General features: G+C 41.4%; 1 protein-coding gene across 1 annotated transcript in view; it reads right to left on the bottom strand.

The window, feature by feature from the left end:
- Window positions 1-1,970: 1,970 nt before the first annotated feature.
- The window catches only part of BMX (BMX non-receptor tyrosine kinase), a 49,576-nt gene continuing 36,129 nt past the window's right edge, over window positions 1,971-15,417 (bottom strand). Inside the window, exons 15-19 of the mRNA XM_082865304.1 lie at window positions 13,428-13,644; window positions 12,477-12,541; window positions 9,633-9,751; window positions 6,818-6,975; window positions 1,971-3,099 (exon numbers count right to left, since the gene is read on the bottom strand). Coding sequence (XP_082721430.1) covers window positions 3,025-3,099; window positions 6,818-6,975; window positions 9,633-9,751; window positions 12,477-12,541; window positions 13,428-13,644 — 634 coding nt within the window. The 3' untranslated portion in view covers window positions 1,971-3,024. The remainder of the gene's footprint in view (window positions 3,100-6,817; window positions 6,976-9,632; window positions 9,752-12,476; window positions 12,542-13,427; window positions 13,645-15,417) is intronic.

Raw genomic sequence — 15,417 nt, 5'->3', positions numbered from 1 at the left:
TTAAAATGGATTAAATAGGTGGAAATATCCAAACTCTACCCATCAATTCACTTTACGCAGTGACCGGCATACTGTTAGAGTAACTTTGTCAAGTAAGGAGAACTAGCAGCTCCTGCTCAAAAGACCCGAATTTCCGGATGGCTTTTAGGGAAGGGCTTCTAAAGGCAACATTAGGGGTGAGGGTCGTAGGGGACCTGATCAGCTTGTGGACATTCTTCTGATTGATTGGTGGTGAGGTAACTTGGTGGGATTTCTGGAGTCAGCATCATCAACCTTCTGGTTTTAACCAGTCTGGGGTCTACTTGTGGTCAGCATGCAGTTAAGTTCTTCCACCTGGTGGGGGTTTTAGTATCTGCAAAACAGCTCAAGGATACGGCTCAGGATATTATCTGTAGCCCTTGAGGAGGAACTAAAGGTCCTTGACTTTGCTTTATGGCTAAACTATTACTGTCTTGATTGACTGTTTTTCTTTGTTCCTGCATTTTCTCATTTCTCTTATTAAATTTGCTCTTTGGAACTTGGGGAAGGCCTAGGGAGCTAAAGATTTTCTACAAACAAGAGGCAGGGGGAGGGGTCATGTTCCCAGGAAGGTCCCATAGAGTCCTGCTGAGCTTCATTTTTAGAAGATCAAATATGTAAAAATAAGAAGAAAGGAAAACACCTTTCAGGTGGGGGGGGGGGACCAGGAAGACCTAGTTTGGGCGTGAGAAATCTTTCTCGGGGGGCTTTAACAGTCTGTGGTGCAAATCTCTGGTGGACGGAATCAGAGCAGCACATTTCATTATATATTGAGATTTTCGTACCGCGGTGAAAGAAAAAAAAAATAGAAGACTATTATCATAAGTCGATTCTGTTGAAAATAAAGGAATCATTATTTAAATGTCAAGAGACAAATAACCAAGAGGGATCATTCACAATAGCTGGGGGGTGAGGGGTGAGTGGGATGAGGAAGGGTGTGAATGTCTCTTAAGGGAGACTGTTAACTTATATCTGGAAAATAGTAGCAGGGTTTCATTAGTGTCTTTTCACTGTAATAATGCCCTTCACATAACCTTTCTCTTTCCCTTCCTGACATTACAGACATGACAATGATGTACTCCAAAATGATGAAAACCTATGGGTTCAGTTCCAGACCGTGAGGGTGGGCATTCCCAGGAAGCTTGAAAGCTAAGGCACCTTTTAGTAATAGCCATAAGAAGGTAAAATAGGACTCCTGTACCTTTGTGTCAAGATAGAAGACCGAAAGAGAAAGTTCAGTTATCAAACTAGCCAGAAGCCCCAGGGCCCCAAACTCAAGGATTTTAAACGATTACAGTAGCGCCCACCCTCCCCCACCCCCCATCTGCGGTTTCACTTTTGACGGTTTCAGTTACCCGCGGTCAACCACTATATGAAAATATTAAATGGAAGATTTCAGAAATAAAGAATTCATATGTTTTAAAGTGCGTGCCGTTCTCAGTAGCGTGATGAAATCTCGCGATTTCAGCTCTGCTCCGCGGGATCTGAATCATCCCTTTGGCCAGCATGTCCCACCCGTTAGTCAATTAGTGGCTGCAGTTGTAAGATCTGCTGTCGCAGTGCCACACTGCTGTGTTCAAGTGACCCTGATTTTACTTAATCCTGGCTCCAAAGCGCCAGAGGAGTGATACTGGTGATTCGGAAATGCCAGAGATAAGACCTAAAGTGCTTCCTTTAAGTAAAAAGGTGAAAGGTCTCAATAAGGAAAGAAAAAAAATCAGACGCTGAGGGGGCTGAAACCTACGGTAAGACCAAATCTTTCATCGGTGACATTGCGAAGGAAGAAAAAGAAATTCATACTAGTTTTGCTGTCACACCTCAAACTGCAAAAGTTATGGCCGCAGTGTGTAAATGCTTACTTAAAATGAAAAAGGCATTCAATTTGTACAGTAAGATACTCTGACAGAGAGACCACATTCACATAACTTTTATTACAGTATTCTGTTATAGTTGTTCTATTTTATTATTAGTTATTGCTGTTAATCTCTTACTGTGCCTAATTTATAAATTAAACTTAATCATAGATATGTATGTATAGCAAAAACATAGCATGTATGGGGTTCGGTATTATCCTCAGTTTCAGACATCCACTGGGGGTCTTGGAATGTATCCCCTGAAGATAAGGGGGGAGTACTGTACAAAGCAACAATCTAATACAAGATCGTGGTTATACTTGAGTTGAAATTGAAAATAGTTAAGTGTAAGGAAAAAGGCATCAAGTTATACCTTAGCATCTTTAAAAATTGTGTCTGTGTGATACATAGTATATTATTGAATTATGTTATGTAACTTTAGTTTTATATTTGTGTACATAATGACATGAATTCATTTTACTGATTTGGATATCAAATGAGAATTGTATCATTTGGATTGAATTATGGACCACCTAACGGTGCCCACTACATAATGAGGTCCCCTAGGGCAGTTTGGACTGACTGCACAGAAACATCTGGGAGCTTGTTAAAAATACAAATTCTTGGGCTGCACTCAGACCTGCTGTACCAGAATCTCTGGGGTAGTTCCTAAGGAACCTGTGTTTAAATAAACTCTCCATTTGATTCTCATACATGCTAAAGATTGAGAACATTGAAACATGAAGGCAAGTGTCACAATTTCCATACTTGCTAATAGCATATTTAATTATCATGATAGTGGTGATATTACGAAAAGAACAAATATGCAACAATTTTTCAATTCTGTTCAATCTTTACATATGGTACACACCCTCTCTATTTTGCAATCAATCAGAAGATGTGCTTCTGCTATAGGCTGGGAAGTATAATATTAAGAGCAGCATAAACAAAATTACTAATTTGACCTAAATTTCAAGGACATCTTTTGTTTCCTACCTTGTTCATTTCTAGATAATAGAACAAACAGCACACAAAATACCATTAAGAAGAACTAGCTAAATTACAATGTCTGTGCTTTGCTACATCCCTTAAAAAGAATGAAAATGTTGGCCAACATTTACACTCATTCTCATCAGAACTTCTCATTTCTTCTTCATGGTTTGTCTTTTTCCCGAAGCGGTTCAATGGAAGATAGGAGTTGCTGAAATGTGGGCCGCTTTTCTGGAAGCTAAATAAAAGAAAAACCCAATGGTTTAGTTTATGAGGGCTATGATTAAAAATAAACTATGTAAAATATTTATACCTCAGTCCTAAAACTAGCAAATTTTACAATGTGGAAACACTATAGACATTTCTTCTAAAGAGAAAACAATTAGAGCCCTAAGAATTGGGGAAGAAAAAGTATCTTTATTTGCATAAGATACGACTGCAGACCTTGGAAAACCAAGAGAATTAATGATAGAACCAACCCAAATAATAAAGGAATTCACCAGGAGAGCAGTATATAAAATTAACTTACAAAACCAATAGCCTTCCTATATGTGTACAATAACCAATTAGAAGATGTAATGGAAGAGAAAACCCCATTTACAATAGCAACAACACCTCAATAAAATATGAACAAAAATGTACCCCCCACAAATGAGGAAAACTTTAAAACGCTGCTGAAAAATACAAACGTAGACTTGACCACATAGAAGAAAACATTGCTTGTCCTTGAATAGGACGCACCAATACCATAAAGATGGTCAATTTCCCGAGTTAAAATACAAACCAAAAAAAAAAACCAACAAACAAACAAAAACAACAACAAAAATACAAACCAAATACAGTCTCCTCCAAAATATGAACAAGCTGGCTTCAAGCTGAACAAATTGATTATCTAGTTTGTGGATTTTTAAATAAGTAAAATAGCTAAGAAAACTATAAAGAAAGATGAGCAATGAGGGGGTGCTAGCCTACCTAGTATTAAAACATGTTAAATACAGCAGAAACTAATACAACATTGTAAATCACTATACTCCAACAAAAATTAATCAAAAAAATTAGACATTAAAAAAAGTGTTATAAAGTCTCTGTAATTAAAACAATACAGTGCTAACACATGAATAGAGACCAGAGAATAGAAGAGAAAGTCCCAAAATGAATCCAAATGCCTTTGCAAATTTACTATCCTGTTACTGGGTATTTTGACACCATTCGATAGAATGTTATTGCTGGGGATAACATAGTCTTTTAATAAATGGTGCCTCAACAACTGAGTAGTCATTTAGAAAACGAAATCTTTGGATCCATACTTTTTATTCCATATACCAAAACAAACAGACTAGATCAGACACTTAAATGTAAAAGAATGAAACCATGAAATTACTAGAGGAAAATCTGAGTGAACGCCTTTGCAATCTGGGTGTGGCAAAGCCTATCTAACTATAACTCAGTTTCCAGAAGCAAAAGAAGCAAATAATGATGTAGTCAACTGTATTTTTTTAAAAAGAAAGTTTTGCATGGCAAAGAACATCATAAATTAAATCAAAGATAAGTGACAAACTGGGAGAAAATAATTACAATTTATGTCAGAGATAGAGTATTAATCTCCTGAATTTCTAAAGGGATCTTTAAAATTGAGGTGGGAGGAACAAAAACCTTATAGAAAAAGGGAAAAGATATGACATATAATTCTCAGAAAGATATACATATGGCTCTTCAAAATATGCCTCACTCATAATGAAAGATGTACCTAGGAAAGCTGCACTAAAATGCCATTTCTCGTCTATCAGATCGGCAGGAATTCAGAAGCTTAACAATGGTCTGTGTTGCTAGAGGGCCGATGCCTGTGGAGAGGAATTTGTATGCTCTTTTTTTTTTTTGTAAGAAAGAAAGGGAAACAAAACCACACACCTATACATACGTGTTCATTTTTGTACAAAGAAATACGGGAAAGCTAAACTGGAATCTAATGAAAATTGTGAATTTTCTCCCCAAAATTGTGAAATAAAATACCAAAAAGAAGGGAGACTAAACTACAAAACACTCACTATAAGCAGGACCTTCAGCTGGGGACTGCCCCCGTGCAACCCCCTCTCAATGGATTCTGCCCCAATTCTCACACTTTTACGGACCAGCTGTAGGAAGAAGGCAGTTCCTTCCTGTTCAGGGCCCCCTGTCCATCTGACGGTGCAGGCACATTCCCAGGAGCTGGAGTGGGGAGGGCCAGGGAGGGTCCCAGCTTCAACTCAAACACCCTTGTCTGCTCCTCTTCTCCATCGGCCAGGTGACAGCAGTGAGTCTGCCTGGTTGTGGGCAGTGCCAGGTCTCTAACCCTTCTCTGACCCAGTCTGACCCTCTAGTGCCACCTAAGGCTCTCATCCCCTTTACATTTGGGGTAAAGAAGAGTGGGGGAGCCTTAGCTAGTATTTCAAGTGACATTGGGTGGGAAGTCACCAAGTGCCCATATTCCAAGAAGAATTTAAGCTAAAAGATAAAATGTTACGTGATGCAGTCAGTAACTCTTCCAAAGTGGAATTCTAGGCTCCAACACAAGAGATGAGGAACTCTTTAAATCCTGTGCAGTCATTTATTCCTAGCACCCGCATAGTGCCTGGTGCACAGCTGCTCTATTAATATGTAACAACAATGACAACCACTTAGAGCACTTACTGTATACCGGGCACTGTTCTAAGGACTTTATAATATTAACTCATTCAATCCACACAATAATCCTATCAGTTAAGTACTATTTTATAGTGAAGCACAGAGATGTTAGGAGGCTTATGCAAGGTCCCACAGCTAGCATTCAACCCAGAGCTAGCATTCTGGCTCCAGAGTCCACACGCTTAACCACGACACTGATCTGTCTCTTACGAGTGAATCAATGAATGCGTGAACGCATGACGGCAGCATTAGGCCCGTTTGTCAATGAGGCCACACCGTATAATGGCTATGGGCTGCGGGCTCTTAGATGAATGTTCTTAGAAGTCTCTTATTATCACATCACTCGCAAATGTCTTCAGGGGCTCCGTGTTGCCTATAGAAAGCCAAACTCACACTCCTCTCCTTGTCATTCAGGCTACAGGACCAGACGTACTCTTCCAAACCCATTTCCAGCCCTTCCAACCACAGCTCCAGCCAAGCATGCAGTGTTCATTCCTGCCTCCTCACCTGTGCTTGTGCTGGTCGCTCTCACCTGGACACCCTTGAACTGTGTCTCCACCCACATAGTTGGGGAAGCTCTGTAGGGCTTTCCAGACCTGGCTCAGATAACGATGCGTTCCGGAAGCTGGGCTCCCTGTGTCCTCTGAGCTCTTCCTTCCTGTACTTACTTGTCTATGTTTCTAATTTGCACATATAATTATAAGCTACTTTCTGTTTTCAGTCCCACAAAAAAAGATACTCTTATTCTCTCCCTGCATGGAAGGCTTTTATTCAGCACTTGGGAGACAGGGGAAGGGAGAACAGACTGCTGTCCATTCTGTGCTCTCTACACGTGTTATTTGTTCTCTGTTACACATTTTCTCCTTGAGGAGAGACCCTCTAGTGTTGTGGTTGAGAACAGGGCCTCTGACACTAGCCAGCCTGCCTCTTACTAGCTGTGTGAGCTTGGGCGAGTCACTTAACCTCTCTGGGTCTCTGTTTCCACTTCTGTTCCTTTAGCCATGATAAGAGTACCTACTCATAGTGTGTTTCCTGTTGAATAAATGAGTTAATATTCGTAAAGTCCTTAGAACACTGCTGATATAAGTTGTTTGTTAAGTTGTTGGCGCCTACAGTGCTGGTTTCAGATCACAAACACCTGAAGGCAGGGGCCCAGGGCCATTTCCACCTGCTCTGTAGCAGGTGCCCCCGCCCCCACCCCCGCCCCCGCCTCAAAAACGCTTCTTCCGGCGGTGACGCAGCCACCGGCCCGGATGCGCCCGGCGCGTGCCCGCTCCCGCCAGTGGATCACTCGCCTCGTGCCAGCAGCTGTGCATGACCTGGTAGACTGTGTCCCACGCCAGCTGGGGCCGGTAGAGCCGGTGGCCCTGGGAGACCTTCATGACCACCTGCGAGTTGTCGTACAAGTCATAAGGCTGCTTCCCCAGGCTGAACACTTCCCACATCAGGATCCCTGCGCCATGGGGAGGGCGGCGGCGGACAGAGGAGAGAGAGCCAGCGTCAAAAGGTACAGTTTGTCGAACGAGCTTCACGCGGCAGGTCAGGAAGGCTCTGGGTCAGAGCCGGGATCCCTGGGGGATGAGTCCAAGCATGGAGGACGGGGTAGGGAGGGCGGGCCTGGACCATAGCTTACGGAGCCCAGGCTCTCTTCTCCCTGTTCCCTGAGACCCGGACGCCCATTCTTGCCGGGAAACGGGGAACCCGCCAGGGCAGCTGCAGGGGGAGCTCCCTGGGGTCAAGGCCCTTGGGCTGCTTCAGAGAGGCGGCTGAGGCCTGGTCCAACCCACCGTGACAAGCCCCAGCCCCAGCCCTTAGGAGTAATGGATGGGAGTCCTCGCCCTTTCTCTGCCTTGGCAACAGCTTCACTGCACCATCAAATTACCTTTTGGTGGAAATTTAAGATAAAATCATGGGCAACGCTCCTCCTTTTCTATTGCCTCAGTGTTCTAGAATACTTTGTGGGTCAGGTGTCCTTTCAAGGATCTGATTAAAAGCATTAGCTTTTCCTCGGGGAAGTGAATGCACAGCGTTTTCGGGCTCCTTGTCTGGAAGTTCACAGGGTATTTTCTGGAAGTATCCAGTGTATGGTGGACTCCAGGTTAAGAAACCGAGTTCTGGTCATGGTGGTCAAGAGGGTTGCGTTTGGGGCCAGTCAGACGTGCCTTTTGAGGCCCAGGTTTGCCACTTACAGGCTGGGCGACTTTCTTAGTCCTTCTCAGCTCTGCTTGCCTTCTGTAATATGCGGATATCTGCACACCACAGAGTTGTCGTGAGGATTGAATAGGATAAAACACGCGGAGCATTTAGAAGGGCACTGGAGACATTTTAACTGCTCTCTAAATGGTGGCCATTGTGATGTACTGGCCAAGCCAGAGAATTCCAGCACTCAGCCAGCTTCAAAAGCTTGGAAAACTAGAAATATGTAAGAAGGGAGAAAATTGTTCTAGAACCATAACTGAAGTACTAACTTCAAAACTTCTTTGACCTTTAGGGCTACAGATTTTTTTGTAAAATATTTACAGTAAGGCAATGTTACAAGTTATGGTGGCTGTGGGTTTTTTTAAACAAATATTCTAAAACAACCATCAAAAAACGTGTTGCCCCTTTCACAGTTGTCTCTTTGGAAGGCTAACCACTTATCTCAAGAATAATATCATTGCTTAAAATATCTGTGGGACTCCTCTTTGAGAATTGCTTTCAGAGGTCCTGGTTTATTTTGAGTATCTTCACTGGGGACAGATTATTTAAGAATGAATTTAGTTCTTGGAAACAGCCAGAAAATATTTGGAGCCAAATTCTGGCACATAAGGTAAGCAGTCGACCTGGGTAATGCAATGTTTTGGTCAAAACCCAGCTGTGACTATGGAGTAAGGATACCGATTTTTAAAAATATCTCTCATAAGGCATATCATTTGACACAAAGAGATTGAAACTAATTCTGACAAGTTCATCAGCACAAAATGACATCAAGTATTCACCAAAATGCTCTCTGTGGTTTTTCCTTTTTCTGTATACATTGGATTATTATTTTTTTTTACAATGAACAGTACCAATTTTACAAAAGGAGTAATTATTTTGAACAATTGTCACATAGAAAACTAAACAGCTGACTACATTTTCCTTTCTTCAGGCTGTCATGTAGAAAGTCAAATTGTGCTTATGGACTCAGACAGGCATGGAATAGTTCTCAGTTGTATTTAATAGATTCCATAGCCTTATGATAATTTGGAATATTTATCCTGGGCTCATCTGACAGTGATTGTAAACAAGCCTGACATTCCTCCCAATGTAGAAAAATACCAGAAAATCTACAGAATCACAATTTAAGAATTGTCTCTGTTGTCTAATTACGTTTACTAAATTTCAATATAGATCTTTCAATAAAATAGGGGTCAGCATACTCTTTCTATAAAGGGCCACAAAGTAAGTTTTCTAGGCTTTGAGGGTCATGCAGCCTCTGTGACAGCTACTGTTGCAAGCACAAAAGCAACCACAGACAATACATAAACCATATGTACAAAGGACATGGCTGTGCTCCGATCAAACTTTCCTTACAGAAACAGGCCACTGGAATTGGTCCTGGGCCATGGTCTGCTGACCCCTGACCTAAATGATGAATTTTAACAGGGACACTAGTTGAAGTTGGGATGGGCCAAAGAAAGTGCTGAGTCATGTTTGGTATTTACACCAGGCATGCCCCCCAAACTGGTCAATTCAGAAGGGAATGATTATCACCCCGCTTCCGTGCAGAAAGTCGATGACTTCATTTTAAGCCCTTCACCGTTTTGTACCTCATGCAAACTGGGTTTTAGTTTTCGGTGACTCCTTTTTGAAAACTGAAATCTTCAGTGGGAAAGCTTTTATCCCTTTTGATTTTATGAGAAGGTGCTAGCAGGATGCCAATTATACAATACGTGGCAGACATCCTAACACCAGCACAAGAAAGGGTCACCATCACCTTCTTCAATCCCTTGCTTGTCTCTGACCATACATGTAATTTTGTAAGTGCCCAGAGCTTTTGCTGAAAATGGATGTTGCTTCTCTTGTGGTTTCCTGTTGTGGAAGCCAGCTTATGCAATGGGGCTGGGTCCCACGTGGCCACATTCTTACCGAACGCCCATACGTCTGACTTGCTGCTGTATTTGAAGTAGTGAAACACCTCTGGGGCTGACCACTTGACGGGAAACTTTGTTCCTACCGAACTGACATACTGGTCATCAAGAACATACCTGCAGAGGAAAATATCAACACAGTCCTTCAGCCAAGTATGCAGGACATACCGCCGTCCGGTCTCAGCGGAGGGCCTTGGTTTTCCAGACCTTTTGCTTCCTTTCGGTGTGTGAGCTTAGCTAGAGGCTGCTTATGACTTGTAAGCATTTAAAAAAATGATCTCTAACTTTGAAAATAGCAAAATCTGAATGCAAAATATTTGGTGAATAGAAAGAAACACAAACAAGTAAAAGTAAAATCACTCCGAATCCCACCCCAAAGATAACCTGTCACATGCTACCACTCAAGATACATTTTCGCTTGTACTTTCAAATCTTTTTTTTCTATATATACTTTGAACAAAATTGGGTTTCTGTTGTATTGAGGTTTGCTTTTATTTTTCCTTTAAGGGCATATCAAGAACATTCTCCCCATGGTTACATTCTCCTACAGCATCATGTTTAATGGCTGACTAGTCTTCCTTCTTACGGATTAACGTAATTTGTTTAACCGTGTAACTTCTAATCTTTTGCTATAACTTCTAATCTTTTGTAAACAATGATGGACAGCAATAATATCCTATGAAGTTATCAAGACCATAAAAATATATGCTCAAGATATGCAGTACACTTTTGTTTATAATAACGATAAAAATGCAATCAACCTCAATGTCCCCAGGCTGAGGAGTGATTAAATATAATATGGTACATTAATAGAATAGTATGCAGCCATGAAAAAAGAGATCACTCTACACTGACCAAAATAGAAAGATGCCTATGGTTTATGGTTAGTGCAAAAGCATGTATAGGTAATGTGATTCCATTTTTGTGGGGACAAACAGTAAATGTCCATATTTGTGTATATGATTGGGTACACTTAGGAATCAGGTTTGAAAGGACATCCACTGAATGTGTCAGTCATAGTTACTCCTAGTGCTGAAAATAAGGGGAATGGGTGGGGGGGTAGATTCTACTTTTTGCTTTATACACTATTGCTATATTTCTTACAATAAGCATATATTATTTGTACAATTAATCAAGGAGAAGCCCACAAAAAACACATAAATAATGACTACTAACTCAAGAAAATAGAAAAATGAAAATGATGGAGACTAAAACTTTGGATATAATTTATAGGAAAACTTCACACACAAAAATGTGTTGGAGATGTTTATTGTACTTTAAAATAGCTGAAAAAGCTGGTGTGGCAAATCATTCTGGGAAATACTAATAATAGTAATAATAAATAATGCTTCCATAAGATTACATATAGCACCTTCCATACTTCCCTCCCAAGCCCCCTCAGCTCCTCAGACACCACCAGACACTCAGAAACAACCCTGACACCCCTGACTGGGCTCTGCTCATGACCTAAACCTTCCTTCAAATCATCAGGACCAAGTTCAATCACAGGCATCTGACTAATGTGACCCCAGAGCTTCATGACCAACAGGGCCTGGTGCATGGCCTCCAGGATCCCTTATTTAGAGCAAGACGTGCAGCCCCCTTTTCCCAAGTTACAAAGAACTTGACAGTATATTCCCTGGATGCTGGCGTAACAGCCCATATTTCTGCTTTGAGAACAAAGTGGGATCAGCTCCCTCGGCCTGGGAGCCTCTCCCTGTCCTGAGCAGCTGTGAGCAGCTTTTTCTCTTGCGCTCCGGCGAGCTACACATTCGAAGTGTGGGCGTTGGAGAGGAAGTGCATGGTCAGAGGAGGGTGGCAGGGAGCACGCAGCTAAAGGGACACCCTGGCAACCCTGAGGGGCCCCAGAAGAGGAGCAGCTTCTCTAATGAAATTCGGAGAAGACTTAAAAAAAATAGATCTTCCTATGGTGTTTTAGGGCCATGCTGGCTAAACATAGAGCTGGCTTTCGTCACCTCTTCAGATCGCTTTGAAACGGCGTTATCTCTCCTCAGAATGACATGAGTTTATGTTGAGTGGGCACAACTTTATAGCTGTATTTAGTCTCAATGGCAGGGACATCTACTTGCCCTGTAGACTAAACCATGGGCAGTTTGAGGGCAGGGAGTATCCCATACATTTCAGTATCTCTCATAAGGCCCAGGCGCTGCGTAGGCACTCAATAAATGTTTGTTGAATGGAAAGGCTACCATGTATGTCTTCATTTCCTATGTAAAACCATGAAAATTGACTCTGAGGCTTACATAGTATAAGGATTCAGAATTCAGGAAATGGAAGACTCTTGTTAAACTGCTGTCATACTCAAACTAATTTCTCAAATCCTGAAGTGTTGCTAGAGTGCTCACCGAGAGAATCTGAGTCTACTGCCTTACCTGATGATACAGGAAATTTAATAAAATGGCAAGAAAAATTGTCCTAGTGTTCATGCCCTGTCCATTTGAACATACAGTGTTAAGAGGAAACAGCCAGAAGGGGTGAAGGAGCCACAACACACACACACACTCACTCAGTCAAGGCTTTTTAAACTTTTCTGGGTTGTACGTCTGGCTGTAACATGTTATATTTGAATATTTAAGATTTTCATGGAATTTATTCTTAAGTTTAGGAAATATTTATCAAGGTGTTGAAAGAACTAAAAAGGACTTGGGGCAGTTTCTGAAGAACAATCCCATCTTATGGGTGGAGAAATGAGGTGGGCAGAGGTAGAGTGGGGGAGGGGATCCCGGTTTCTAAGCCCCTGATTGAGAGCAGGTTCTATATCCGCATTTTGATGTGAATGGAAACCCCTGTTGCATTGGCTGCCCTGTGGGAATTGGCTTACCGCGTCATCCCAAAGTCAGAAACCTTCACAGAGAGGTCACTGTCCACCAAGCAGTTCCGAGCAGCCTTTAGAGGGAAAGCAAAATTACCAAGTAGTAAAGATGACCAAGAATCCCCTGGCATCAAAATCAGACATTTTCCTTTTCTTTGGCAGAAGTCTCAGCAAAATCGAAGATTGCCTATCACAACCCCAAATGCTCTATTTCAAAGGAAATATCTAGAGTATAGGAGTTGTCTTTTTTCCTTCGCAATTTTCCATTTTTCAGAATGAAAATGTGCTCCCATAAGTATTTTGCCTCAAGCATCCATCCTTGTCAAACAGCACGAAAGGTGTTAGACACTAAACACAGAACATGAGCTCATCAATGAGAAGGCAAAAATCATGTCTAGGGGTTCCCTCTCCACACTGCTAGGGCACCGTGCATTAACAGGCGCTTTGAAGGCGTAACTGCTGCGCTGGGAACCCCAAATACACTGGCCTAGGGTGCATGGCAGGTTTGCTGTTCAGCACAAGAAAATCTTAAAGATCAATCAATACCAGTGCAAACCAAGCAGAACGCTCTCCATGCCCACCCTGACCCAAAGACACACACAAATTTCATTTCTTGTGTTTTGGGTTATGGTACTGAACAACTCCTTTAGCACTAAACCCTTCCTGGAGTAAAGGTAACCTTGGGTTAAATGGTTCCGGGAAACAGTAAAGTGACCAAGGTCTTTCCTTTCCATCTGTTTTCCTTTATACCGCAACCTAACTACATAGATCTTGATGGCTACTTCTACTCTTTCTATACTTCAAGTATTTTATTGTGAAATTGTGATTTTGATTACAAAAATGTCATGCGCTTAAGCATGTCACAAGTGAGCAAAGTATAAGTGAAGATGCCCTCCTTGCCGTCCCTCCCAGTGGCCCCATCGCTGGAGGAGGGAGCTGGGGATAGCTTTCTTTCCTTACCAAGTCCCGGTGTATGAACTGGTGGCTCTCCAAGAAGGCCATGCCTTCACAAACATCATAGCACATTTCTAAGAGCTGGGAGGGCTCAAGTCTTTTCCCATGACTCTTCAGGTAACTCAGCAAGCAGCCGTTGGTTATATATTCAGTCACTATGTATATAGGGTATCTCTTTGAACACACTCCATAGAATTTCACCAGCTTGGGATGGTTGAGTTTCCTGGAAACAACAGATGTTCAAAGTTCAATACTGAATTTCCATACTGCATTTTCCAGATGTCCTGAAAAAGAATCACTGTCAGATTTTTGTGTGTTTTAATTTCCCCCCTTCTAGTGGAACGGAGGAAGGGTCCGATTCTGGGAGCATTAGCCTTTGGAAGCAGAAAAATGCTGCCTCCTCTTGGATATTGACAACCTCAGCAGCCGTTAAGCTGTTCTGGGTGCTTGTTCAACTTTGCTACAGAGAATCAGGGAAGCAGTGGTCTGTTGCCTCAGAAATCCTGCTTAGTCTCGTGGCATCTTGAGAACTCCATGGCTGATTTGGAGGAAGCTATACCCTAGGAGAAGTCATTTCCATTTTAAAGCATCCAACTTTCATGTCTAAACATTTCCTTAAAAAAAAATAGAATATGAAGGGTGTAGGTAAAATGAAAATAGTTTCCATGTTAGAGAAGTGAGATTAGTCCTGATTTTCCTTTTTAAAAAAATTTCATTTTGCATTATTGTGACGTTATTTTTTTGATGATAAAAATGATAAAATATTTTTTGATGATAAAAAAACGTTATTTTTTTGATGATATTCTTAGAAAAGAATAACCAGGTGACATAGCACTTCTAGTAGGTCATGACAGCTATTATGATGTTCATCAACTAGTCCTTATGTAATTGATCTGTTCTTATCAATTTACAGGATGCTTCTTTTTTTCTTTTCCATTATGGTTTATTACAGGATATTGAATATAGTTTCCTGTGCTATACAATAGGACCTTGTTGTTTATCCATTCTCTATATAATAATTTGCGTCTGCTAACCCCAAACTCCCACTCCATCCCTCTCCCACCCCACTTCCCCTTGGCAACCACAAGTCTGTTCTCTATATCTGTGAGTCTGTTTCTGTTTTGTAGATAAGTTCATTTGTGTCATATTTTAGATTCCACGTCTAAGTGATATCATATGGTATTTGTCTTTCTCTGTCTGACTTACTTCACTTAGTATGATAATCTCTCAGGCCATCCATGTTGCTGCAAATGGCATTATTTCATTCTTTTTTATGGCTGAGTAATAGTCCATTGTATATATGTTCCACATCTTCTTTATCCATTCATCAGTCGATGGACACTTAGGTTGCTTCTATGTCTTGGCTACTGTAAATAGTGCTGCTATAGATGAACTTATTTGCAAAGCAGAAAGAGAGTCACAGATGTAGAAAACAAACTTATGGTTTCCAAGGGGGGAACGGGGGGTGGGATGAATTGGGAGATTGGGACTGACATATATACACTACTGTATATAAAATAGGTAACTAATGAGAACCTACTGTATAACACAGGGAACTCTACTCAGTGCTCTGTGGTGACCTAAATTGGAAGGAAATCTAAAAAGGAGGGAATATATGTATATGTATAACTGATTGACTTTGCTGTACAGTAGAAACTAAGAGAACATTGTAAAGCAACTGTACCCCAATAAAAAAATAGTCCTGCTATGAACATAGAGGTGCAGGTATCTTTTCCAATTATGGTTTTCTCAGGGTATATGCCCAGGAGTGGGATTGCTGGGTCATATGGTAGCTCTATTTTTAGTTTTTTGAGGAACCTGCGTACTATTTTCCATAGTGGCTGCACCAATTTACATTCCCACCAACAGTGTAGGAGGGTTCCCTTTTCTCCACACCCTCTCCAGCATTTGTTATTTGTAGATTTTTTTGGTAATGGCCATTCTGACTCGTGTGGGGTGGTACCTCATAGTTTTGATTTGCATTTCTCTAAAAATT

The sequence above is a fragment of the Leucopleurus acutus genome (assembly GCF_964270905.1).
Source record: "Leucopleurus acutus genome assembly, chromosome: X".
Classification (NCBI taxonomy): Eukaryota; Metazoa; Chordata; class Mammalia; order Artiodactyla; family Delphinidae; genus Leucopleurus; species Leucopleurus acutus.
Note: the sequence above shows the minus strand (reverse complement) of the source record. Positions and strands in the feature narration are given on the sequence as shown.